Source organism: Xiphophorus hellerii, chromosome 4 (assembly GCF_003331165.1).
Source record: "Xiphophorus hellerii strain 12219 chromosome 4, Xiphophorus_hellerii-4.1, whole genome shotgun sequence".
Lineage (NCBI taxonomy): Eukaryota > Metazoa > Chordata > Actinopteri > Cyprinodontiformes > Poeciliidae > Xiphophorus > Xiphophorus hellerii.
The window spans coordinates 6601095-6627200 of record NC_045675.1 but is presented as its reverse complement, the minus strand read 5'-3'; the positions used below and the strand labels follow the sequence as shown (position 1 = coordinate 6627200).

At 36.4% G+C, this 26106-nt stretch overlaps 1 protein-coding gene across 1 annotated transcript; it reads left to right on the top strand.

Annotated features, from left to right (window-relative positions):
* The first annotated feature begins 5548 nt into the window (after positions 1 to 5548).
* Positions 5549 to 19604, top strand: LOC116718414 (ubiquitin-conjugating enzyme E2 Q2-like). Its single transcript, XM_032560309.1, has 13 exons — positions 5549 to 6234; positions 6638 to 6742; positions 10127 to 10252; positions 11748 to 11801; positions 12099 to 12239; positions 12746 to 12830; positions 14284 to 14344; positions 14433 to 14523; positions 14619 to 14677; positions 14811 to 14859; positions 15022 to 15117; positions 15499 to 15565; positions 16656 to 19604. The coding sequence occupies exons 1-13, from the start codon at positions 6076 to 6078 to the stop codon at positions 16685 to 16687; spliced, it is 1125 nt and encodes a 374-aa protein (XP_032416200.1). The 5' UTR covers positions 5549 to 6075; the 3' UTR covers positions 16688 to 19604.
* The last annotated feature ends 6502 nt before the right edge of the window (positions 19605 to 26106 follow it).

The window sequence follows — 26106 nt, the reverse complement described above, 5'->3', positions numbered from 1 at the left end:
CACTTACTTTTTTCATGTGTCATTGTAATGACACTATTATTAAAAAATATTAATCATTTAAAAAAATAAAATAATTTTCCAACATTTTCTAATATGCAATCATGAATAATTTCTCTATCTCATACTGTTGCATACATAATGTGAGTTCCACCCTAGCCAGGTACAGTATATTTTTCACAAATTTACCTTTTCCTATACCTGTTGTAAATAGATGCCAGCAAATTTACAAAAGGCCTGCCAAATGTTATATCAATGACCCAGTAATGATGTTACTTCAGTCCATGCTATGCTATGTAGATGCTCTGTCTGCTCTGATGAAGATTCACAGCATTCTGAAAGCCTAAAGTGGCTAATATGACAAGAGGACTTGGCTTTTCCTTTGAAAAAGTCATTTAGTAATGGGAGCAATGACTTTAGGGCTACTTCTTGTTGCTGTTCAGCATGAAAATCACATCTCAATTTTTTGTCACTCCTGCTATATTGTGAAAATTATCTCTAGTGATCACCCTTCACGTTTGATTGGGATTTTGTTCAAACATTTCCAGTGAAAAGCATGAAAAAGAACATGTAATTTTTATAGAACAGTGAATCTAAATTTAACAGTGGGATATTTTCACTCCTAATACTTCACAAGCACCAGGCATTATCCTGATAAAGGCTACAAAGACATCCTGAAATCTATCCACTCGATAGTTGTTGCTTGAATTTGTGCATGTGTACCAGTGTTACACCTGCATAGATTCAGCACGAGGAGTTTCCGGTGCGGCAGGAGTCTTTGGAGTTCAGCCAGCAACAAGTAGCAGAGGCTCAGTTAAATGCCTCACAGAAGATATGAGTAAGCTTTATGAAGAAGAAGAAAAAATAAAGAAAACTTGAGGGCCCTATTAAAGATTTTAAAAGACCTTTCTTAACATAAAAAGTTCAATTCTTTCCATTTTTGTTCAAATCTTATTGGGAAAAACTATGCTATAACAGTTGACGAGTATGATCTGTCTTATCAGCTAAAAATAACATAGGTGCATCATGAAAATGAAATTTTTTCTAGGTTGGGCTTAGCTGGTAATATTTTAGGATCCTGACAAAGCCCAGCTTTAGATTCAATGGATTTGACAGATCAACATCCAATGCAAGTGAATTTCATTTTTCTCTGCTGTGCTGTCCATACAAGACATATTGTCTTCTACAGCTACCATAAAGCCTCTGTCCTGGATATGAATATTTGTCTCTGCCTCTGTTCCCATGCTTGCTGTCTCCCAGAGGAATAAACTGTACATATTGCTCCTCCATGGGGATGGCACTGCTTTGTCTGACAAACAGCCTTGCTGTATTTGGTGACTCAGCAGTAAAAGCAGTTGAGAAATGGTCTTGGATCCAGAGTTGAACACAGCCTGAATACTGAGAACAAATGGGTTTGACATTGAGGTGTGTTGTTGGTTTTCAGGGATGATCAAATTTAGAAATGCAGTCTGACTATAAATACAGAGAAAGATTGCTCATAAGGATTTAGAATATTAAACAACCTGTCACAATAATGTATAAAGCAGGTAAACATTGCTTTTTGTCTGATATGCAAGCCAATTAGTTTGATTAGGATATTGCTGTCTCTCGGTGACACATTACAATTTGCTGAGACATGTTTTCTGAGAGGCCCTAAAATTATAAATTAGATCATCCTGAGAAATTAGAAAATCGTAGCTGTCATGGTGCCCTTTCTTAATGCCAGCTCTGCGGTTGTCATGCAGAAATAATAAAAGCTGAACATCGACAGAGATGATTTGTTTTTGCTATCTGGAATGAGATGAAATGACAATGAAGCTTTAATTAACTTTTCATCTTGGGCAGATGGAAGAGAGAAGTGAGGGATAAATCATGGAGGACACCAGCTATTTGGCTTTTTGTCACCACAGACATAAGCCATGCTTTTATAAACTACTAGTCAGCTGCTCGATCATAAAACTGGGCCAAGGGGCCATTAGAATTAAACCACAGGGGTTTGCTTTAGTTCTAATTTTTAATAAAATCTCAGTTTGCTTTCATAAGAAGCTGAAAAATCTACCCTGGCAAAATGATTCATAAAGTCAGTTAATTTAATTTGAAGGAAAACCTAAAATATATTTTGAAATGTTTACCTCTGTGTCTCCTGATCATTTGTAAGTCTCAAAATAAGAGTGCAACCTATAAAGAACTTTTACATGATAAAGCCCAACACCATTGAACACATTTTTACTATTTCATCACTTTAATATTTCAATGCATCATTGCATAATGTAATCAAGTCTTGTATTTATGCAACAAAACAGCCAAGTGTCCATGTCAGCGCATAGAAATAACCTCTCAGCGCTTGACGTAACATGTAGCAGAATAAGTTAATTGAATTAGGAAGGATGTTATACCACTGCTACCTTTGGTAACATGACATCCTAACAGTAGAAGACTCACCGACTCATCAATATGTAATCAATACAGGGTCACTGCTCTCTCATCAGATTGGATATTATTGATTGAGTCAGCAACTGAGAAGCTAAATTTACTTCAATAATCATATTTTAGATCAGCATGTAAAAAAACTAATCTCCTTCTTATGTTTATGAAACAATATTGTCTTGTACAAGTAATCCTACTCCTTGAGTTTTTTTTAACATTTTGTCATATTACAGCAACAAAGGTAATTGTATTTTGGAGGTTTTACATGGTGGATAAGGTAGTGCATAGTTATAACGTTAAGTTAGAATTAATAATACAATATAATAATAATAACCCAATATACTGATTCATTATTGTTACTGTTTAAAGATTTGATAGATTTAAATAAGAAAACAATAGTTTATTGTAAGCAATATTTTTGACTTTGTTCCTGTTCTACATTTTCCGTTTCCTAAATTACATTTTTGTTTTTGGTTCTGCTCTCCTCATAACCTGCGTTGATCCTTCAGAACCAGCTCCCTTTTTGCTGATCACAGACCTCTGAAATGAATGATTATGTTTGCCAGACTGGAACCTTGACCTTTCCAAAGGAGCCATTACATTAACAAATCACTTGACAGCATTCAACTCTGCAAAACATTAAAGTGGGTTGTGAGAGTTTATCGCATCCAGATGAAATTTTCTACACTGTGACTTTATCGGTCAGCATCAGCGGTAATAAATGCTGAAATATACAAGCATTAGCTGGCTTTTCAGAGAAAAAAAGACTTCAGGCCAAAGAAAAATCCTGTTCTTAGTTTATTGCTGGTCAGCCCTGCTTACATCATGTCTTGTTCTGCAGCTCTAGGACCACACACTTTATTGACTTTGGAAAAGTGGGCTAAACACTTCCAGTTATTTTTAATTTAACTATCTAAAACCTACTAATAAATGTGTTAGTTTTGAAGGGGTCTCTTTAAACATTTTTTTGTCAAAGAAAGAAAAATGCCTGCCTCAGTATATATAGATTATCTAGACACAGTTATCTAGTCTGCTACTGTTTACCAGTAGTTCAATACGTATACATTTAATCTGAGTGTTGGTAGACGCCTAGAATAACAACTGAAGAAATGTTATTTCTTTTGGCAACCATTTTTTCAGACATTGAGCCAACACTGCACCCTACTGGGCATCAAGTAGTACTGCCAAAATATTAAGGCTTTTCAGTAAAAGACTGAAGTAAACATTTTAGAAGTTATCTTGCCTCTTTGTAAAGTAATCCCTCTGAGCTATCCACAATGTTGTATCAGCACACTGCCTTATGATTGTTCCATAAATCCTCCAAAATACCTAACTGAAGGAAAAGGACCATTCTGTTAAGTTTGCTAAATCAGTTAAGTCTTATCTGAAGTCAGTTTGTGGAGATAATAAATCCCAACAGAAAACACAGATATTTTTGCTCCCAGTGAATTCTCCAGGCCTTTCTTGGGGATAATGAAGCATTCCCAGGTCAGAAGGGATATCATGCCTCTCTGGATAGTTCTGACTCATCCTGTTAGGTTTCCCTGAAATCAGACTCTGATACAACCTAAATATTTAAACTACCTGAACTAACACTCTGCAGGTCAATCCTTGTTAGTGGCACCATTACCAAGCCTTTTTTAAGATTTAATCGAAGATGACCCAGTTAACACATCACATTGTTCATACAGAAGGAAGATTAAAGTGCACTAATCAGATATATTTGCACATTGGGTCAGAGGTGAGATACACCCTGAGCAGAAGTTTGGAGTGACCAATTAATATACATAATATTGTACTGTAGAAAAAAAGGGAATACCCAGGGAGAACCCAGTTGGACACAAGAGAATATGTATATTTCATGTTGCAAGGCCTTGACTGAGACTATACCCAGAGCATATTCATGTAAAGTTGAGTGGGAGGAAAAAATGTGACAGAAAAAGGTGCAAAGCAACAGGGATAAAATTAACCTTGGGAAAATTATGAACCAAAGCTGATTCAAAAGTTCAAATACTTTTTTTCAGGTTAAAGTAAATGATGCATGTTGTTTAGGAATCTAGGTCCCAGAGTCTCAGGAGAACGAGCAGGAAGGCACTGAATCCAAGGTGTTTGATGTTCAGTAAGTTAGTGGTGATTTGGGGAGCTATGGCAGATGCTAGTGTTTTTTTGTGATTTCATTAGAAATAATATTTCCAGCAGGCCTTAGCACTTGCCCACCACAGAATCTGAATCATTCTGACTCACAATATTCCAGCATGATGGCGTCTTTGACTTCCTTTTGACCTCTTTCTTTTCCATCTCCATCCTTGCAAAGAAAATGTTGTTCTTTTTATTACTAATTACCCTTTGTTTTTCAGTGAGTCAAGGGTTACTGTGGGCAAAACGTGTTCTAGACACCCACACTTGATGCAAATTTTTAGTTGCTGAGATACTAAAGCTTACAAAAGATAGTGGATGCATTGTGATGATGGAAAAACTATTAAACTGTTAACTGTCATTCTATACAATTTCTATGTTAAAGATTGGTCTTAATTTTTGCAAAGCTGAATTGGATACTTACTTATTTTTCAACAAGCCCACATTTATGTACTAAAAATATGTCTTTATATATTCATCTGGTGTGATATTCTAATCTTAAATGTTGTGTTTTTATAAGCTGTAAATAGAAAATCATCATAATTAATAAACTCTTGAAAACAGTCTGCATGTAACTAATCCATGTGATTCACTTAAGGGACTGGGTAACTGAAATGATTTAATCATATTTACTGGATGGCTGTGTAAATCACTTTTGTGTATGATTTTATATATAAATATGAGTTTAACTTTTTTTAAAATAAAAGTTACAAAATAAACGTTTGAATATGTGCTAGGTTGCTGAGATGGATCCTTGCATTTACTGTAAATTTGATACTTAGTAATATTTTGAAAAAAAAAAAAGAAATCATAAGGTGGAACAAAATAACGAGCAATAAAAACATTAATCTCCGTAGAAGGTAAATCCACATCGCTTTAAATTTTTTTAAATGTTAAGCCACATGATACTCTGCCTTGAACTTTGATTTTTTTAAACACTTTAATAAATTGTGAACGTGTAGAATTGTGGGATTCTGCAGGAACGGGGAGATTGCCAAACGCCATCTTTAAACCCCACTAGAGGCCAGCTACAGTTGCACGGGGATAAAAAACACTGTTCTTATAGCAGGATATTGACTCAGATTGTGGAGATAGTCTCGTTATTTCCTGGTCCAGTGAATTTTAAACAGCTGCCCGACAGGATTGTAAGAAGACGGTCACGGGACAGCGCAGGAGCCTTAAAATGTTGTTAACGTAGCCAGAGAACAACAATAGACGGAAAGACAACAACAACGCTAGCAGTTTGCTAAGCACTGCGCTGTTTTCAAACGCCTAACTAGGGGCTAGCTAGTGCTAGCTAATTCATTAGCACAGTTGTCCGACTACGCTATAATTTATTCGGACGGAGGCTGTAGCTGGTTGTGGATATTCTGATACACTTACCGGTTGAGTCAGCTGTTATCTGGCTCATTTACGACCGCTTTCTGCCTAAGTTTCTATTGTAGCGCCAGCTAGCTAAACGCTAAGTCCTGACTTCTCGCCCTCCCCAGCGGCCCAGCCGGAGATGTGTGGAAGATGTCGGTGTCGGGGCTGAAGGCCGAGCTGAAGTTTTTGGAGTCCATTTTTGATCCAAACCACGAACGATTCAGGATAATTGATTGGAAGCCCGACGAACTGAGCTGCCAGTTTAATGTGACTGGAGAAAAGTTGCTAATTATCCACTGTAACATTACGGTAAGTAGTAAAGAACTCGTGTGTTGGAGTTTAGCTTGTAATGCACTTCCCTTGTTGGTAGTTAGCGATCAAACGTCATGTTGTTAACCTCCTAAACCAAATAGACAACTGCATTTAGAATCACAAAATCTCTATGTATATGGGACCGGTGTTTTTCGTTATACACCTGCGTGAACGTGAGCTAAAGGGTCTGTGTAAATTATCAAATTAGGCGTTCAGCGTTTTGGGAGCATTCCTAGCATCCGGCTAACGATACGTTGAACATTCGAGTGTCGTCTGATAAACATTAATACTGTTCTTTATATTTTATTTTTATGTGTAATACTGCTAAAAAATTATGTTTATGAAATGTATTTATGTGGGTGTCTTAAATATGTAGTGTCACTCGTTTTTTTTTTTTCAGGAATCATATCCATCTACGCCACCAATATGGTTTGTGGACTCTGACGACCCGAGCTTGGCACAAGTTTTAGAGAGACTGGAAGATGTGAGAAAAGGAAGCACCCTGGTAGGTTAAATTTGCTTGCCTATTTCAACATGTTTTTTCGTAACGCTTAAGAAAAGTCATGATGCGACTGCTGCTCGTCACAAAGAGTGGTGACCAAAGAGCTGCCATCCCAAATTTTGACAGTGTAGCGTTATCAAGCAGAATGTTGATGAATCTCGCTGAGTACATCATAATGGTTGTCTTTTAAATCAGTGTGACTTAAGTAAATAGGTTGAGTTACAAATGATCCATCTTTTTAATGTTTTCATGGTATTCCTGAAGAATGTGGGATATATGACTACACTTTGCACTTTGACTTATCTGAACTGCTGCACTGAGCAAGTATTGACAATACTGCTTTTCAGTAGAAGAAATACCAGACCAACTGTCTGTTGGGCGTCATTAACACATAAAACTGCAATGTTGTGACAAAATGTTGATACAGATGCTGGCATTTTTTATTCACCACTTTGAATATTTGAAGCTTTGGTGACTGTGCCGCAGACATTAGTCGATGAAATTGAGCAGTCTACCACATGTGTCTTCATACCATTGGATTTCTTCACATACATGTTGATAAATAATAATTTAAAGTTATATTATGCTCATAACCAACTGTAAGGAAATGTTATGCAACTCTATTAAAGCAGTATCCAGCATCTCATAGGTGTACTGTTTGGACTGTAATACATCATATACCTTAAGACGTTAGGGGTCAGTTAGAAATTGGACTGGCAATGTAAATGGGGTGTAACATGTAATTGTCGAATTTGACGTTTTTGGAATATTGGAATTTTTATATCACCATTATTTATCAAAATACTGAACAAATACAAAAATGAAGTGCTTCACAATGTTAATTGCATTAGTTTTGTAAGAGAGTGAAATAACCAGGAGCCATTAATACGCACGTCATTCTCCTTTACAAATCTCAGTCACTGTGATATTGCGTTGAAATGCACAAGCTTGATTTTCACTTATATTTTTAACACTGAACTGGTGGAGACATTTCCCTATTTCATCTTTACATACAATGTGCATACTTCAACTAAGTAAATGTGATTGTGTAAGCAAAAATAAAGAACTGCAACTTCACCCAATGTGACTCACACATCCACCTTTCAATAAGAGAAATTGATCTGTTATTTAAACATTCTCCTGACATAAAACATAAACTATAAGGACTGTACTCCCCTATCCTCTCATACAACAGTAACACATGGACTATCCTCACACACACACACACACACACACACACCTCACAGACTGTTTTCTTCACACACACATACAACCTGTAAATTTTATCTGCCATTATTTATCTATAATCTATTCCCTAACATTCTTGTATAATCTGTGCATATAGGTCCCATATTTATATTTATACACAATATCTATATCTCTTGCTATAACCCCTTATAGTCCATACATACATAGTCTTGTACATCTGTAAATAAATATTTATATCTCGTAGAGCACTTCTGGATAGATGCAAACTACATCTCATTGCTTGTACTTGTGACAGTGCAATGACAATAAAGTTGAATTCTATTCTATTCTAAAGGTCTCAGTTTCGCAGTGGCAAACAAAACAAAAGCATTAAGATTGAAGGAAAAAATGACAAACACAGTCAGCTCCGTAAGTTCAAAGCAAAATATTGCTGTGGAAGAAAAGTAAAAATAGTTGGATTACAAACGGGAGGTATAAAAATACATCCGTTGCAGTAAACGCTACTTGGAACATGATTCTCCTCACTTTCAGGAGAGCAGTCCAATAAAAGCTGACTCTGAAAAACGTTTTGTTTTGATCGGGTTACAATAGGTAGGCCTTCTCACAGCACACCACCAGTCAGTCTAATGCATCTACTTTAGGCATGGTTGAATTTATTAAGACTACAAAAAGAGAGAGAAATCTATATAATTTCTTCCTCTAATTTCTGTGTAGGGCTATGTGATTTGTTATCATTTACCTAAATGTTATGTAAATATGTTCTCAATTTTTCCAGTTTTGAGCTACTGTAGATGTATGTCAGATAAAGAGGAAGTCTGTTTTTTGAGAGTTGATAAGATCTGCTTTCTTTCTGTGTACACAGATGTCTTGGTGGTGCTATTTTTTTGAGTGCACCAATTTGCAAAGGCATGGTAGCTGGCTAACCATTAAGAGTTAACACTTAGCATGCTGTCTAACTACACAGTTTCAGTGTCACTTTACTGGCCGTGGTAAATGGGAGTTTTTCTGAACAACTTAATGGAATTGTCATTTTTAATTTAAACACTTTAATTTAGACCTGTATAGTGAAAGTAATTTCAATATGACACTTCTGAGATGGAACATTTGATCTTTTTGTACACTCCTTACATTTACTTTGTTGTCTTTTTAAAATGACATGTGCATAAGGTTTAAGTAAAATGGTATGCATCTTTATTTAACTCACGCACTATTGTGATCCTTGGACTCCATCAGTGCTTTTGAAAAGCAACATAAGAAATTATTTTTTTATGAAATAATTTTCCACTAGTCTCATGGTTGCTGTGACAGAGTATATGTATGATGTATTTCTTAAATGTTCCTTAAACTGTATTTTTCACTGTGTATTTTATAAATAAAAGTTTCTTACTTATATTCATGAGAGCACATGCAAGGACACAGCAACCTCTCAAGAGATTGGTAAAAGCAGTTATTATGAGTTTTTAGGTCATTCCAGAAGTCATTTTTGCGTAATCTACAGCACCAAGTCATTTCTTAACATCAGTGTGATGCAGGAACAAAATGTTGAGGTCCTGTGTGGCTGTTCTGTTTGCTCCTTTGCAAATTTGATTATTTCTGACTTTTTTTGGTTGGTACTTACGTCCCAACTATACATCAGTTTATGCCAGACGGCAGGATGTTTTTCATCCACTTGGACAGCAGAAAGTTTATAGTGATTTTCAATATTCTATACATAGCCGACAGTCAGTTTGGATAGCATTAACTTCTTTTGAGTGTAGATTTCTGATGACCTCACCTGGATGAGGGAAAGCATCAGGATTGTGCCCTTTCTAAATAAACTGAATCAAACATCAAAACGCTCATCACATGCTCCATCTCATTGTGCTACTCCAGCTGCTACTTGGCAGATGAGAGGGCATGGAAGAGGCTATTGAGGGAAACTAAAAGGTTATTGGCGTGTTCCTGCACCCTGTTCAGGATGTTTCAGTGCCATTGCAGGAACAACGAACACTGTCCAAAACTCTCCACACCCTCTCAATAAACTTTTTCAGTTGCTGATAACAGGGAAAAGGTACTGCAGCATCAATAGTTGAAGCACCAGACAGCTGAACAAGCTGTTTACATGCTGTTAGGATGTGTATGTTCTATCATAAACGAAACAAATCAATGTCTCTTTGTCATTGTGGTTTTCTTCTCTAGCTTTTGCAGCAGTTAAAAAAGCTGATTTGTGACCTTTGTCGGCTGTACAACCTTCCTCAACATCCTGATGTGGAGATGCTAGACCAGCCTCTGCCTGCAGGACCTGTGGGACAACAAGACCGAAAGGTAAAGAGGACCAGTTCATGCTGGAACATTATGGCGATTATAGATAGTAAATCTTTCTTGCTTAGCTTCCTAAGTTCCTGTTTCAGAGTAGTTTAGATTTTTTATAAACTAATAAAATTAAATTACAGTTTAAACTACATTGGTTAAAGCAATATTTATAAACTGTCTTTTTGTTGTCTATTAATCACTGTGTCTCAGACCAACCACTTTAGACACCATCAGTCATTGAAAGTAAAGTATAAATATTTCAACCACAAAAAAAACAGATGTTAAACGTAGCTGTACTTTGCACTCATAATTGCACAGGAGTGTCCTTTTAAGATGTTTCAGGTAATGCTAAGTAAGTAAATTTTTAGCCGTGGTTTCAGAATGGGCTGATTTGTCTAAGTTGCTAACTCTTATCAGATTTATTAAGCTTAACAACATTGTGGCCAAGCGTCCGCTTGTTCTTGACGGAAATATCAAAATATTGTAAGACTTTGAAGTTGAAGCAGTTTGACCTGGTTTATATAGCATCAATGCGACACACAAACCAAGACCCAACCAACCCAATCCAGAACAGTTTACTGCCAGAGCTGTATGGTCAACAAATCACCTGAACACATTTAATAAAATATCTTCTCAAAAAGCAACACATGCCCAGATCCCAACAACAGATAAGACAAATTCACTGAGATTTTTCTGTTTGGAAAGTGTTAAAAAGTTGGTCTCCAGTAAACCACAGTGAGAGACTTTATCCACAAATTAAGAAAACATGGAATAGTGGTGAACATTACCAGTAGTGTCTAGCCTTCCAAATCTTCTCAAAGAGAGCATTGATGACTCATCCCAGAGGTCATAAAACAGTCCAAAACTACATTTAGAGCATAGCAGAACTCTGTCAAAATCACTGTGTCAGTGGAATTAATGTGTTTTACATCTGCCTTACAATCAACAGAGGAGTTCAAAAAAATGTCATTTTGGAAGCTAAACATAGTTTAGAATTTCAAGTTTGTGAACTTAAGCTCAAATACACCTGGATTACGTAGCTCGATAATATTCTAAAATACATCAGCAAGCTCACTTTTGAGTGGCTAAAAAAAGAATAATAAATGAAGGCCTTAGAATGGCCTACTCAAAGTCTGGACTTGAATCTGATCAAGATGTTTTGACCTTAAATGGGCCGTTTTAGTTAAAATGGGACTGAATGCTCACTTGTGCTTGAAACAAGATGGCAAAATCACACAGAATAAAATCACTTGAGAAAATACATCTGGCCTAAATGCTCCCTTATGTTTTCTTTAAAATGTGTGTTTATGTAGGGAAGAGCTAATAAAATTATTTAAAGTTTTATTGAGGGGAAAAAATAAGATACTGTTGCCTTTTTGCTCTTGTCAATGCTGCTCTGTTTTTGTGTTCCTGAGGGGATTCTCTGTAAAATACATTAGATGGACTAGTCAGTTGTCTCGCAGACTAATGCGGTTTCAGTGAAACAAACTCTTGTTTGTGTGTGTAGCATGGGACAGAGGAGGTCACATCTGAAGAGGAAGAGGAGGAAGAGATGGGGGAAGTAAGTTATTAACTTTGGCCTAAACATGCTGTCTGGTCTCTGCCGAGTTCATCACTGAAAATGATTTATTTTGATCTATTAGAAGTTGTACTAATTCTGTTTGTTTTCGCTGTTCGTCCTACACACACACTACTGTAATGATCTGTAATAAAATGTCTTAATTTGTTTATACTCAAACATTGTTGTAAACAACCAAGTTTTATTTAATAAGGTGGCATGCCTTCTGCCTTGATCACAAATCTTTGTTTTATATGTATATGGTTTAAAATGCCTAAAATATTACAAATAATTTATCAGGACATTGAGGACCTGGATCACTATGAAATGAAAGAGGAGGAGCCTGTTGATGGGAAGAAATCTGAGGACGATGGCATTGAGAAAGAAAATCTGGCAATCCTTGAGAAGATCCGAAAGAACCAGAGACAAGACCACCTAAACGTGAGTTTTTAAAAAATTTGAGTGTCGTTTGTAATATTTCAGATCAATTTCACAGAACATTTAAAAGCGGGTTGACATGAACAGTTTTTAAAATCAATCATTTTTACTGCCTTGTAGACTTGATAGATTATAACATAAACTTCTTCTATAAAACTTACGGCACATTTTTGTTTTTCCTTTATCCCTGCTTCTTAAGGTAGTAGAAAACTTATAAAAGGTGTTGTATTTCCTTTAGAATGGGATCAGTTTTTGAATAAGCACTTTAAGCCATTAAGGTGTGTCAAAATGAAACACAACCTCATAGCCACAAAATCAAAATGATCTTGTTATGCTTACTTGGCTTCAATGACTAAATGTTTTGTAATTTTCTGAAACATTCTCTTAAAATAGTTTACTGCTGTCAAAACACCCAGACTATCACACAAATGTAGTTTATGTCAGCTGATGTTGGGACACAAATTGCAGAAGTAAATTGCAGTTTGTCTGTATTGTGTTCAATTTTGCAGGGAGCTGTATCTGGTTCAGTACAAGCCTCTGACCGCCTGATGAAGGAACTTCGAGAAATATATCGGTCTCAGAGTTATAAGACTGGTATGTACATAAAACCAAGCTTTTGTTTGGTTCAACATGAAAGGAAATTCACAGAAATCACACAGACGATGATGTCTTCTCTTTTTGACAATTAAGCTGCTTTACGTTAAGTATTTTTGCTGAGGGGGTTGTAATGATTTCATGGTCAAATGAGGAATGTTGCAATGATTTTCTTTTTTTTTCTTTCATAACTCTGTTAACTCCATCTGAACTTCCTTAATTGGTAGAAAAGTATTACCTTTGAAAAGTTTTGAGATTATTTTTGATGCGTTACTATAGACACAATCTTAGGCTTTGCCTTCCTTTCCTATTAATAGCCATACATCGTCATTTCCACTTTTCCTTTTTAACTCTGTTTCCATCATAATAATAAGAATGATTTAGACCAAAAAAAGTGATCTCAAGGCAACCAAAAGTTCCCAAAGAGAGATGGTTTTACATTTGAAATGTCAAGCTTGGACATTCAGGCAAAATATTCACCTAAGACTTAAATTTTGTGAGTAATCAGATAGACATCATATCTGTTACTGTTTATTGCTATTCTGTGTCAGTGAGTTCCTTCAACCACTCACCAGAATAGCCTACTTTAAATCGGAGAGCCATAAAGTTATTGTGCAAGTGTGACTTCCCTCCAATTACTCATTTTACTCAAGAGGATGATGCAGCATTATGGCTGACATTCTTTCAAGTACACAATCTGTCACATCCCCAAGTCCATTTTTGTCAGATAGTTGCTTTACAAACACATTTCATTTGGCCCTAAAATTCACCTAATGCTATGCACCTGTTGGATGAAAGGGGAATTAACATACTATAACACTTGAACACTCTCCTTCACTTGGCTTGGGCATGTAGGAAAGAAAAGTTGAGTTTGCTGAACCGGTTTAACAAAGCGAGAGGGGTTGTTGATATAACTCCATCTGCGGCCATCAGCACATAACTACCACATGAACAGACACAGGACAGACAAACCACAATGAAAGTATTTTTTTAACTGATAAAATTTGTGCTCACAAACAAACAGCTGTGCTGCATCTGTGATCTGTCTGCTGACTCCCTGGCCAAGAAGTCTCGCATTTTCCACCTGGATCATATTTGTAGCAAAATTGCTCACTCCATCTTTTTTTTTTTTCTTTGTTGCTAATATGCGGTCACATCCGTTTGACATCTTGCATTAAAAAGCTATTTCTATACATAAAATGGCTTGTGTCCTTTGTACAACAATAGGCATCGGACACTGCAGACCCAGGTGACATTTCTTATAGTACTTCACTTTGTTTTTTAAGACATGCTTTTCTGTTGTCAAAAAGTGCTTTTGAAAAGATCTTTTTGTCATTTCAGTGGAAAAGTAGAGATTTTAAAAATGTCAAACTATATTTTGCAATGGGGCAAGATTAAGTACTTGATTATAATTTTGGATTGACTGCTTATTAATTATTCTTTCCATTTGCAGGGATTTATTCAGTTGAGCTTGTCAATGACAGCCTGTACGAATGGCACGTTAAACTGAGAACGTAAGTAGCTAGTGGTATTTTGTCTTTTTTTTTTTTTAGCTTGATTCAATATTTGCATTGTCTAATTGTTGTAATTAATGTCTAATAGGGTGGATCCAGATAGCCCTTTACACAGTGATTTACAAGTCTTAAAGGAGAAGGAAGGAATGGACTACATTTTATTAAACTTCTCATATAAAGTGAGTCAGACATATTTTAAATTAAGGGCAATGTTTAAAATTTTAGAGTCTTGGCAGTTTGTTGATGCAATCATTTTTCCTGGTCTCCTTTACAGGATAATTTCCCCTTTGATCCACCTTTTGTCCGAGTAGTTTCCCCTGTGCTTTCCGGAGGGTAAGTACTGTACTGCTGTTTGTTGAACTCTTTCTAATTTCTTCCACTGCTATTTTATAACGTCCATCTTTGGCGCGTCATTAGTTCATTACATAGTTCATTAGTTTATAAGTAATAAATCTGCCTCCCTCAGTTACGTTCTTGGAGGAGGCGCCCTTTGCATGGAACTTCTCACCAAGCAGGTATGATTAAAAATATGCCAAGTATATTTTATTTAAGCCATGGAATATGTGATGTTACCTGTTATTGTCTTGGATTGTTTTTTGGGGTTTTTTGCATAATGTTCAATGTACATCTGTTCACTTTTCTAACTGGATCTAATTGTCCCTGTCTCTTTATTGCAGGGTTGGAGCAGTGCCTATTCCATTGAGTCTGTCATCATGCAGATCAATGCCACTTTAGTCAAAGGAAAAGCCAGAGTGCAGTTTGGAGCCAACAAAGTGAGTGATGGTGGTTTAATGTCAAAGTTAGGATTCCACTGGCCTTACAGACAACACTTCTCTTTTCATTTTGACCATTAAACTTTTTTTGTCATATATTTTACTAAGCACAGTTCAAAACATCAGTTCAGCAAGTATGAAGAGGAAGTGAAGACCAATTATATAACCTTAATGACTTTGACAGTCATATTTATAAAATTGGAGTCAGTGAAAATATAAATATAAATATTGGTCCAAAATGTTCCATTTCCAGATCTTTGCAGTTTTTGTTGTTGTTTTTTTTTGTTTTCATAAGACTAATCTTTTGTTTTGCCCTGTCATTATGATACAGTCTGGCTGTTTACATCTAACTTTAATCTTTATTTCCATCTTTTTCTACAGAACCAGTACAATCTTGCCAGAGCACAGCAGTCCTACAAATCCCTGGTTCAGATTCATGAAAAGAATGGTAAGTTTGTCAACTCCCAGTTTTTTGTGTTTTAAAAAAACTGTGTGCTAAAAGCAAATCTTACATATTACTTAGATAATACTTTTATATAGACATTGATATAAAACATTTATAGTATAGCTCTTTGTATATGCTTTAAAATAACAGTTTAAGCTGTAAATATGTGCATGTGAACAATGCACATTTTTAAAGGCAGATATAAATGACATGTTATTGTGTAGGTGTTACATTTCTGGCTGCATTCATACAAACTATCTGGAATATTTGGGTGCTGTAAAGTGTTTAAACTGGGAACATAATGTGCAGTTTAGATAAGTGGTAACTTGATAGAAATGCTGCATCAGGCATTTTTCATTTCATTGTGTTGTTTTCTGGAGCCCCAAACAACAAACAGCTGTTATAGCAGCTGCTCTAATAGTTAAAGGAATTTATTGCATAGTTCATAAATTACTTTGTTAAAAAGTCTTAACATCCAATTAGGCAAGGATGTGGCAAAGAATTTTTTTTTGTTTGTTTTTTTATTGGACTGCTGGTTGACAGTTTAAAATTACTGGCTTCACTTTTTTTTATCTTTAAAACAAGGTTCATATGTGTCTGATTTTTTCATTGTAGTTCACAATCACACTCTTGAATATCACATAAAGTTAAAAAAAACGTTGAATTATTTTTGTTTTAAAAATTTGGCAATGTTTCAAAATGTACAGATCACTTTCTCCTTCTGTCATTTACTAAAAATTTTGGTCTTATCCAGATATTTTTCATTTTTGTTTAAACGTGCATTTTTTTTCTTTTGATTGAGAAAGGTGAGCATGAATTAAATATTAAATACAGGAGCACCATGATAAAAACAAAATGCAGATGACTGTTACATCCAACCTTGTACAGACCATGTTCATTTCTTAATGGTAAAAAAAAGTGGGTCAGCACATTTCCTGGGCTGTTTGAATTCTGTCTTTAATCATTTCACTTCTTAAACTTGTGTTTTATCAAAAGGCCAAAAATAATGCACTTGCACAACATAGTTTTTATTTAGCTTTTTTGTCTTTGTTCATTTGGTATTTTATTATTTATTTATTTTTTTTACTTGTAGGCTGGTACACGCCCCCGAAGGAGGATGGCTAATAGAGACTGTTGCCTTTCCTGCACCGGGACCACATGTCTTAGATTCTTTTCTTTTCTTTGCGACCAATATTGGTTTTACCCTTCAAATAATGATGTTCTCTCTCAATGACAGTTTAAAATCCAAACCAAATTCCTCATTTATTGTCTAGCCCAGAACAGGCACATAGATACAGATCTGTTCACCTCCACCCACAACTGGACGCCGCTACTACTGGCATTGACGTCCTCTCTTCAGACGCTCATCTCTAACTGTTTGTCTACTGTTTAATTTTTTTTATTTCATTGCCCACGATTCGGTGGACTAAATATCATGTGAACTTTCCCTCGGTTTTGGCATTGAGCACGTCAAGGCTTGTCTCTGGCTTAGAACTCAAAAGGTGTGGCATGGCTTTATCCTCCACTAGTGGCAGTCTGATGCTCCACTTGCCATTCTCTATCTCTCTGGCCTTAAACTGGATGTTAGACTGGCATGCGCCATTTCCTAATATGATGCGGTGATGGATGGGAAGGACATCAAGAATGCTGGTGATAGGAAACCCCCCTTGCCTATGACTTCCAAGGATGACCTCCCTAATATTGTGTTCTTCTTTTTAATCCCAAGAACCCTCTTCCCCTTTTGGAGGAAAAAAAACGAAGCTTCTCCTAAGTCTAGTTTGCGTTCTAAAGCTTAAAGCCCCAAGCAAGGGCAGGACAATACATGGACTTGTGCAGGTTTTGTTGGAGAAACCATTTATGAGGATCAGCATGCTGCTGGCTTTCAAATGTGGAGAAAACCACCAACATTATCGCAACCAGCAGCTGGACAACATTGGCGTGCAACTAGACGTGATTATGAGGCAAAGCAGGAGCTTGTTTGGATCAAATCACACTGTAATGTAATTGATTTTAACTCCACTGTAAACATGTAAATTTGTATTTCTGCTAAAGGATTTAATTGTTTATATTGTAATCTTGTGTAGGTCTTTGCCTGAGCAGAGACTGTATTACTGAATACTCTTGACTATAACTTGCAGGGCCATTGCAACCTCTTAAGACCAATTTAAAATAAAGTAACATTATAGATACTTCTGAAGTATCTGAAGGAAGCGAAAGTGCACCAGGTCCTTGTACAAGCCTAATGACTACTGCAATCCAGATCTTATTTTTTGGTAACCCTAGCTTTCAGTGGAGCTCTAATACTACAATGGCTGTTACAATATTGTTGGTCAGCTGTCAGTAGCATACCAGAGGTTTAGCCATTCATATCACTCCAACAGGCTGAACCTTTCTACGGCTATGCAGTGGGGACACATTCTGGAGTTTTAACTGAAGCCAATTCTTAAAGCTGGTTCACTTCCTAACTACTTCACCTATTTAACATCTGAGGTAAAAAGTGACCTTTACCCTCTGACTTTTCTCTGACCTCAGTGCTGCTTTAAAATGCAGCCGGAGTTCCAGATTCACAGCAATACTCTTCTCCATTATAACATTTTCGCTTCACGCCCGGAAAGATCACCCTGGGGTCTGTTCTGTTTCCAGAATATCTGTTCAGGTTTTAATAAATATTTGTTGAGCTTTGCCACAGGAAAAACTTGAGCTCGTCCCATTACCACTTCCCCGGTTTACTATTCATGACCACTCTCAGCACGGCTGCACACCCTCAGCGTGTTGAGGCTTTGGTGTAATATTAACTGGGGCATTCCAGTTAATGCAGTGACATGTTTTTTGTAGGTGTTCTGTTGTGTTGTTACTTGCATTTTTTTTTAAGTATATCATCCTGATAACCAGCTTAGAAGGGTTAGTTTTGCCATTTCGGAGTGAACTCTCATTTATGAATGGATTTTTGGCTTTCCAGAGTGACGACTAACTCCACAATGGTTTAAAGTTTGTTCATGTCCAACTCATCTTAAATTAGTTTTCCTGCAAGATACCTTTTTATATGAAACAAACTACCAGATCATAGGCATGATTGTTAGCTGTTGTAATGTGTTTGTATTGTATTATTCATCCCATTCTGCTTACATTCTGCTTACATTGTTTAGCCCTCCCTTGCATTTTCTGGACAAGCAAACTCAGGAATACATACTGCACACTCAACTTTGCAAACGATTGGTTCAGGCCATCATTGATGGCAAGATTGAATGTCTTGGTCCATTTTTGTTCCCCCCCCCCCGTTATTAAAACTACACCCGTGTTGACATCTTGGTGTGTTTTGCCGATGCATTCCACGCATTGTGATTGAGGCTAGCGATTTCTAATGACGTGATCAGATGTGTGAGGCAGAGATTGCTCCAACCCTGGGCTTGTTGAAGGGTTCAGAGCACATGTACCCTTTCTCTTTGATATTGCTGTTTTTTGCATGTCAGTATAGTAGTGGGTATAATTTCTTCCCCTGCCTCCCCTTGTGTTGGGAAACGGAGTGGTTACTTTGGGTAATTAATAAAAGACTGGGAATATAATTAGTTGTGGTTTCCCCCACTGCATCGGAGCACAGCCCCCATCGGAGACACCTTGGGCTGGTTGGCTCATCCTTCTGGTCTACCTTTAAAGATGCCAGGTTGATTCCCATGAATAACAGCAGCTAAGATTCATGTGCTAGACATCATACATGAAGCTGATTTCTTTTGGAACATTGACGTACTCGAGTGTGGTGCCCTGAATAACAGTTTCTCTCACACCAACCCATTTCTGACTAACAAGGACTTCTCAGATTAGACGAGTGACGTATTGGTCTGAGACCTGAACAAGCCTGATATTGGTCTCTTTACCTTGCATCATTATCTGCGGTGGCCGGGTTATAAAGTTATGCACTGTAAGCATGCTTTGGTTTGGTTTCTTTTTTTCTTTTTTTTTTTCCTGTTGCAAGGGTGATTTTGACAATGTAAAATAATTTGTAAACTTGCATCAAGTTTATGAATAAAGACTTTTATGAAATATATCTGTTTTCACTTTTTGGGGGAAATTTTTATTGAGAAAACAAAAATCAAATCTCAAAAAGAGATGGAAATGCAGTGGAAATGTAGACGGTTTGATTTATGCTGATAGTGGAAACAAAAGCATTGACTTACATTTCGTCATAAGAGCCAGAAAATGTATATTTTCTGCATTGCATCTTTGACTGTGTAGCTGAATATTTATCATTAAAAATTAAGCATCTGTAATGGGTATAAAATGTAAAAATGATGTTATGTGTTATAAAGAGAGCTAATTTTTATCCATCATCTCGTACACAATTATATCCTTTTGTATTTGTCCAGCTATCCCTGCTAATGAAAACCTAAACTTTTATTTCTCTCCTTTGATAATGTAGAGACTTAATTTCCAAGGCAGATTTTACTTCCATCTGATTTTTGGCCCAGTGAGAGAGTCTGGTATTTTTTTTTTTTTTCTTCAAGCCCACTTTGACATCTGTTGATCAGGAGGGATATAAAACAAGGAATGTAGTTATCCTGCTGCATGTTTATTGTTTTCTACCACATGTTTTCTTTCCACTTAGCTTTCCATTAACATTTTGACACAACTCTCTGTGAAAGTCATCTCTGCAGTCATGATTATTTTTTACATTGACAGTTCTTTGTCAAAGATGGTCTTTTCCTGGTTTTATGTAGTATTTGAACAATCTGAAGTTAGTTTCAAGACAAAATCCAAATCAACCAAAATAAAATCATGACATTTTTATCACTGCATTTTTGACAAAACTTATTTTCACTTTTTTTTTTAATCGACTTACCAAAAAAATAAACGCATATGTTTTTTATTAGATGCACTAGTAGATGTTGGGAAGTGTTTGCTACATTTCCCAGCAGAGAGCTCTGTTTGCCAAATGATTCAGGTATCCAGTCATGCCCAGAGCAGACCACCACAGCTTCTGTGGTGGTCACACTACCACATTAGTCATGTGGTATAATGTTTCCTTCTCCAGTGTCACTTTTTGTTAAAAGGTCTATTTTTCATCTCGAGAGAATCTGTGTGTAAAAAAAATGATCATCCATACATATTTAAGTTACAGTAATAGAAATTAGTGTATCGTTGAACTTATTGCATTTCCTTACCAAAAACATCTAATTTAAGAATCATTGTATATGTGTATGTGCTCAGAAATTGTTGTAGTACATAAAGTAAGTTTTTAATCATAATTCCAATAAGAAAACAATAATTCTGCATGTTTTAATTCTGTATTTTAATAGAATATCTACAACAACTGTTTAATTTCCTTAGCTTTCAAAATATCTATCTTGTTTTGCAGCTTCAGATGTTATTTTGTTGCAGTAGGGGCAACAAAGTGTCTCTTGGAGCCAAAAATGTTGCTGACACTTTGTCTAGATCAGTGCTTCTCATTTCCATTCCTCACGGACCACTGAGGACTACAGAACATCACGTTTTAGGTGTTTCCCTTCTGTCACACATCTGATTTGAATAAGTCAGGCCTCTGCAGCACCTGATTGCATGCAGTCATTTGAATCAGGTGCTCTGGAACTGGGATACATCTAAAATATGCAGGGCAGTGGTCCCTGAGGACTGGAATTGAGGACTGGTCTAGATGATGAACATGTTTGTTTTTAAAGTTTTGCTGCTTGTGTGTGCCATTTGGAGCCACTAGGTGGCGATGGTGCACTCCTGTAACTTCAGAGTATTGTGCTTTTTTTTTTTTTTTTTAGTTATTCAACATTTAAAAAGTCCAGCAGGTTTGAATCATCTGTCAGCTGCCATTTAAGCTTGATTATACAAAGGACTGCTGTTCTCTCCCCCTCTAACTCATTTCCCTCAAGGTTGAAAGAATGACTAATGAGGTCGAGTCTTTAAGACGCGAAGTAAGATGTTATTGATGGGATACAGTCTGATACGGACCTGAATAACTCATACTCATCATTTTAGATGTCATTGGTTGTCAGACTTTCATGGATGTCAAACTTTGTGAGTCAATTTAATGAGTAGCATTTGGCTTGAGTGTGTGTTCAGTTGTGTTGCTGGAACTTGCAGGGCTTTTTGAGATTTAGAAAATCTTAAATGCAAATTATGCTAACGAAAGAGTTCAAACTGTCTGATTCACTGACGAAAACCTAAATTTGTCCTCCTTCTGCCAGAAGCAGGTGCCTCTCAGAAGGTGAGATGCATTTAAAATACATCTCACGATCAGAGACTCTCACTCTGCTTTCTGATAGTTACACCATCATATTCACACAGACTGCCTGTTTTAGAAGAGTTGTAATTATTTTAGACTTTTTGCTTCACTGATGACCTTGTTGCCAACCTTTCTAATGATTCTAAAGAATGTGTAAAATTGGTCAATATTCTGTGCTGCACACTGTATAGATTTGTTTATCTTGATTTTAGCGCTCCAATATTTTCAGCCATGTTTCAAATTACTTTTATTTCTCAAAAAAAGAAGGTGTATACTATGAGTGAAGCTTTCCTAAGTTCGGTACTAAAGAACATTTTGCAATACAGAAAAGCGTTTTGCTGCATTTTTCCAATGTAACGTCACACAGACATGTATTGATTATAAATAAGATGTTGAATTTCTGAAGCACCAACATGTTCTTGTAATACTTTTGATGTCTTCTGGCAGCATCAGGGTTTTTAGCCGTTTATAGCTTTTGGGTGCAGCTGCTACAGTAGTAAGATGGAGCACAGTAATAAAAAACACATTAAAGATGCCTGATGAGGCCTACCCATGATCATGAATTTGTTGTCATGGTAAAGAAGCGAGCAAAGGCACCAACAAGGGAGCAGAAATATCAGGTGAAAAGGTAGGATGTTGTCTCATTTTATTAGAGATGATATCTGTGGTGAACGAAGACTCCATAAACTGACCAAAAAAGTGTTACTCTTAATTTAAATCTTCAGCATTTGAAAGCGTCTCTTTATATGAGGTCTGTAAATGGCAACGCCATTTGTGTTGAATACATGATGTTTCAGGTACATTTCAATATATTACAATTTCATCAACAAAAATATTATTTCAGTAATTGAATCGAAGGATTATGATATTATGATTGACAGAATCATGTGTAGGACATGTCTGTTATCCAGCAGGCAGTCAGTGATAAAGGTGCTGACTTTTTACAGAGTCCTATATCTAATCACATTAACGGAAAGCTGATGGGAAGGAAACTGAGGTAGAAATGTAAAAATGTATTTTTTACAGAAATTTAAAAAAACAAAAAAAAACATTGATTACACTAACTGTCCAAGAGGCACCTGGATGAGAACTAAGTTTAAAAATGTAAACAGTAATATTATTATATAAATCTTCTACTGCTTCAACCTTTAGGTTACAATTTGCCGCTTGATGAAAGTTTACCAACATAAGAACAAGACTTTATAAAGGAGCAGAAGCCGAACCCGTCGGAGATCAGAATCTTTTCATGACTATGATCCCACACACTGACAGCGATACTGACAGAACAAACTATGACATTTCTTTTCCTCCAAACCTTCAAAAGACTTTTCTTGTTGAAAGATAATTAAAAATGTTCCTCCAGATGTTTTTTGTTATGACGCCTCATCTAAATGTCTATAAATCACAATATACCATCCAGACAAGCATTTAAGGTTCACACGGTGCTTAAAGCAGTGTGCAACATTACCATTATCATGGAGGTTAGATTTTTATTTTGCTGATGAATATTTCTAGATAATTAGATAATTCTTGCTGTTGATACCCAAGCAACACTTTTTAGTGCTCTGTGTGAGTCTTGTTAAAGAAAACAGACCACAGGCACTGAACTGCTGTAATGATCCCTGTTTGTGAAAGAGGAAACATCCCCACTGTGACAAAGAACACATATAGCCTAGTGATGCTTTGGGTCATGGAAACGTTGAAACACTTCAGATTCCTGTTGTAAGTTTCACAGGGTATCCCACTGAGGAAAGAGCCTTCAGATAGATAGTAAATGATTCAATAAGCTATTTTCACTGTATTTGTTTAGGGAATTTTCCAACCTTCAGAGGAAACCAGTTAAAAAAATGTAACGTCTGTACAGATTGGCTTTTTGCTCACAGGGACCTGGAGTCTTTTGTAATGCAGTTTTTTGTATGAGATTGGGGTTTGGGGACAGAGGCAATATTTTGAATGGGTGGATTTTGTTTGATCAGGCTAATTCATCAAAGCAAATGTAGCTGCATTGTATATTCAGTGACCAGTGAATATGAATTGTTTTGCCAAAGAGGTAACTAGTCCCATGTCATGGATCAATGCTTGGAAAAAAGGTATTTGTCTGTGATCAAATAATTTTATTGCCTAAACCAACAGCATGGGACTTTTTAAAAAAAAAAAAAAAAGACCAGCTTGCCTTAACTTTGATACCCATAATTACAACTAATTGCCTTTAGAAGTCATCTAACTAGTAAATAGCTCTTTTTCAGACCATCCATTTGTTTAGTGATCTACACATGTTTGCAGTGTTATGATCAACTGTAAGGTCTCGACATGGAGAGGGGAAGGAGAAATGAAACCATTCCACCAATATGATGCCCATTATCAGCTTTAGAAGTTAGTCACAAACCTACAGTCACTTTAAACTGTAAAGGTTAATACTGGATTGTGGAACGAGTGCGATGTAGTGATGCGATTCAAAAAGAAGACAGCCAAAGCACTAAATGCATTTAGACAGCTTACATGAGGATTGCCCAGCCTTTCTGCATTGATCAGGTGAAGGCTGAGTCGTAAACCAGATCCGTGGAGGTCTGCAGTCTCACAGCGTGCTGTGTAAGCACAAAGTGATCTCTTATGTGTGAGTTGTGGAAGAATAGTTCTTGAGTAGTAATATATGTGTGCAATATAGTGTCAGTTTGACCCCAGCTGTTCTTTTAAGGCCTCAGAGGTTTATTAGTGAAGATTAGGGGGAAAACAGCTTCCTACAGATTAAGGAATACACCAGTAAGATTAAAGGTGCCCAATATTATGTAATTTCTGGAAGTACTCATCAAATGCAGAGGGAGCTATTCATTAATATTTTAACGGTTTGTTAATGGGTGGTTTTATCAAAACATTCTGCCACAATCAGCCCTTTGAGGTCATTTGTGAACTTGATATGACCCAAAACGATGATGAGTTTGACACCCAGAGCTTAGATAAAAGCTTATTTATATGTTAGGATGGTCTAGTCAAAATCTGGACCAAAATCCAATTGAGAATTTTGGCAAGATTTGACAGCTGATGTTTGCATACACTCCATCCTTAATCTGGTTTAGTTTGAGCTGTTTGAAAAAAAAATAATGAGACAAATTTCAGTATAGAGATGTTAAATACCTTTTAGACCCAACAACTTGGAGCTGTAACTGCAGCTGCAAGCTAATGCTTGTTGCTGTAACTTGGAAAATGGGAAAGGTGCAAGTGGTTTTAATACTTTTGCAATATACTGCATTTGGCTGTGGTGAATACTAATGGGAATACCACTAATTTAGTGAAACAAGGAGAAGTGAGAGGCTTTCAGCAGCAGAGACGAAAGATTAATGCTGAAGTAACTCAAACCTCTAAAACTCACAGCAGCTGAACCCAAAACTTCATTATGGATTTCTACCTTGTTCCATAGTTGCTAAGAAGTCAGAGAACAAGTATGCGTGAAATAAACACCCAATCCCACATGATTTACTGTCGCAGGCGTTTTCTAGTCTTAAGCGTTTGTGCTATGTTTTCTTCACACTGTTTTGTTTATTTTTGATGATTCCATTTAAAGTAAGAATGTGTGGACATTGTCCCTTTCTCTTTTTTCTTTTAACATGACCAAAAATTGTATTTGTGTTGAGTTATTATCCTTGGTGGAGTCATGAAATCAACAACCTGTTTGGCTGTTTTATTACTGGTATAATTCAACTAGGTGAAAGCTTTGAGATTTCCACCAGACTCCAAAAGGAAAAGATTGATTCATTCATTTTAAAGGCCATTTAGAGATGCAACGCTCTTAACACTATGCCATTGTTTTGCTCAATTATCATCCACTCTAGAGGAAGCATTAGCCTTGGCATTTTGGGGAAAGAAGAGAAAACCATGCAATTTCATCAATATTTCACTTTACTAAAAAGCAAGTCAACCTCCTTTAATTTTGGTAACTCAGCCACTAAATCAGACCATTTCTCGTAGAACTGCTGAGATGCTGACCTTCACCGGCTTCCTTTCATGCATCCATTTAGATATTCACTTCAAATTTATTCACAGTTTGCCTCTCAAGCTGCCGCAACATCACAATCAAGCCGGAGAATGCATAAAAGGGCCCGCTCCAAAATCCAATTCTCTATCGTCTTGATGTATATGTAAATATTAATGATCCATGGATCTAAATTTTGGCCCATATTCTGCTGCAGAGGCTCTTTTTATCCAAATCAGATAACGTTTCTTTTCTTTTTTTTTTGTAAAGACACTCGGCTCTCAGTCTCTCATCATCAACACTCACAGGTGACTTTGTAGAAAAATGAGACCTGGGTTTTTTTCCTGCAGG

Coding starts and splice junctions, on each gene's coding strand:
- LOC116718414 (XM_032560309.1), top strand. CDS start 6,076: ATGTCGGTGTCGGGGCTGAAGGCCGAGCTGAAGTTTTTGGAGTCCATT. Junction 11,802..12,098: donor AGGAGGAAGAGATGGGGGAA/GTAAGTTATTAA, acceptor ATAATTTATCAG/GACATTGAGGACCTGGATCA. Junction 12,831..14,283: donor GTCTCAGAGTTATAAGACTG/GTATGTACATAA, acceptor TTCCATTTGCAG/GGATTTATTCAGTTGAGCTT.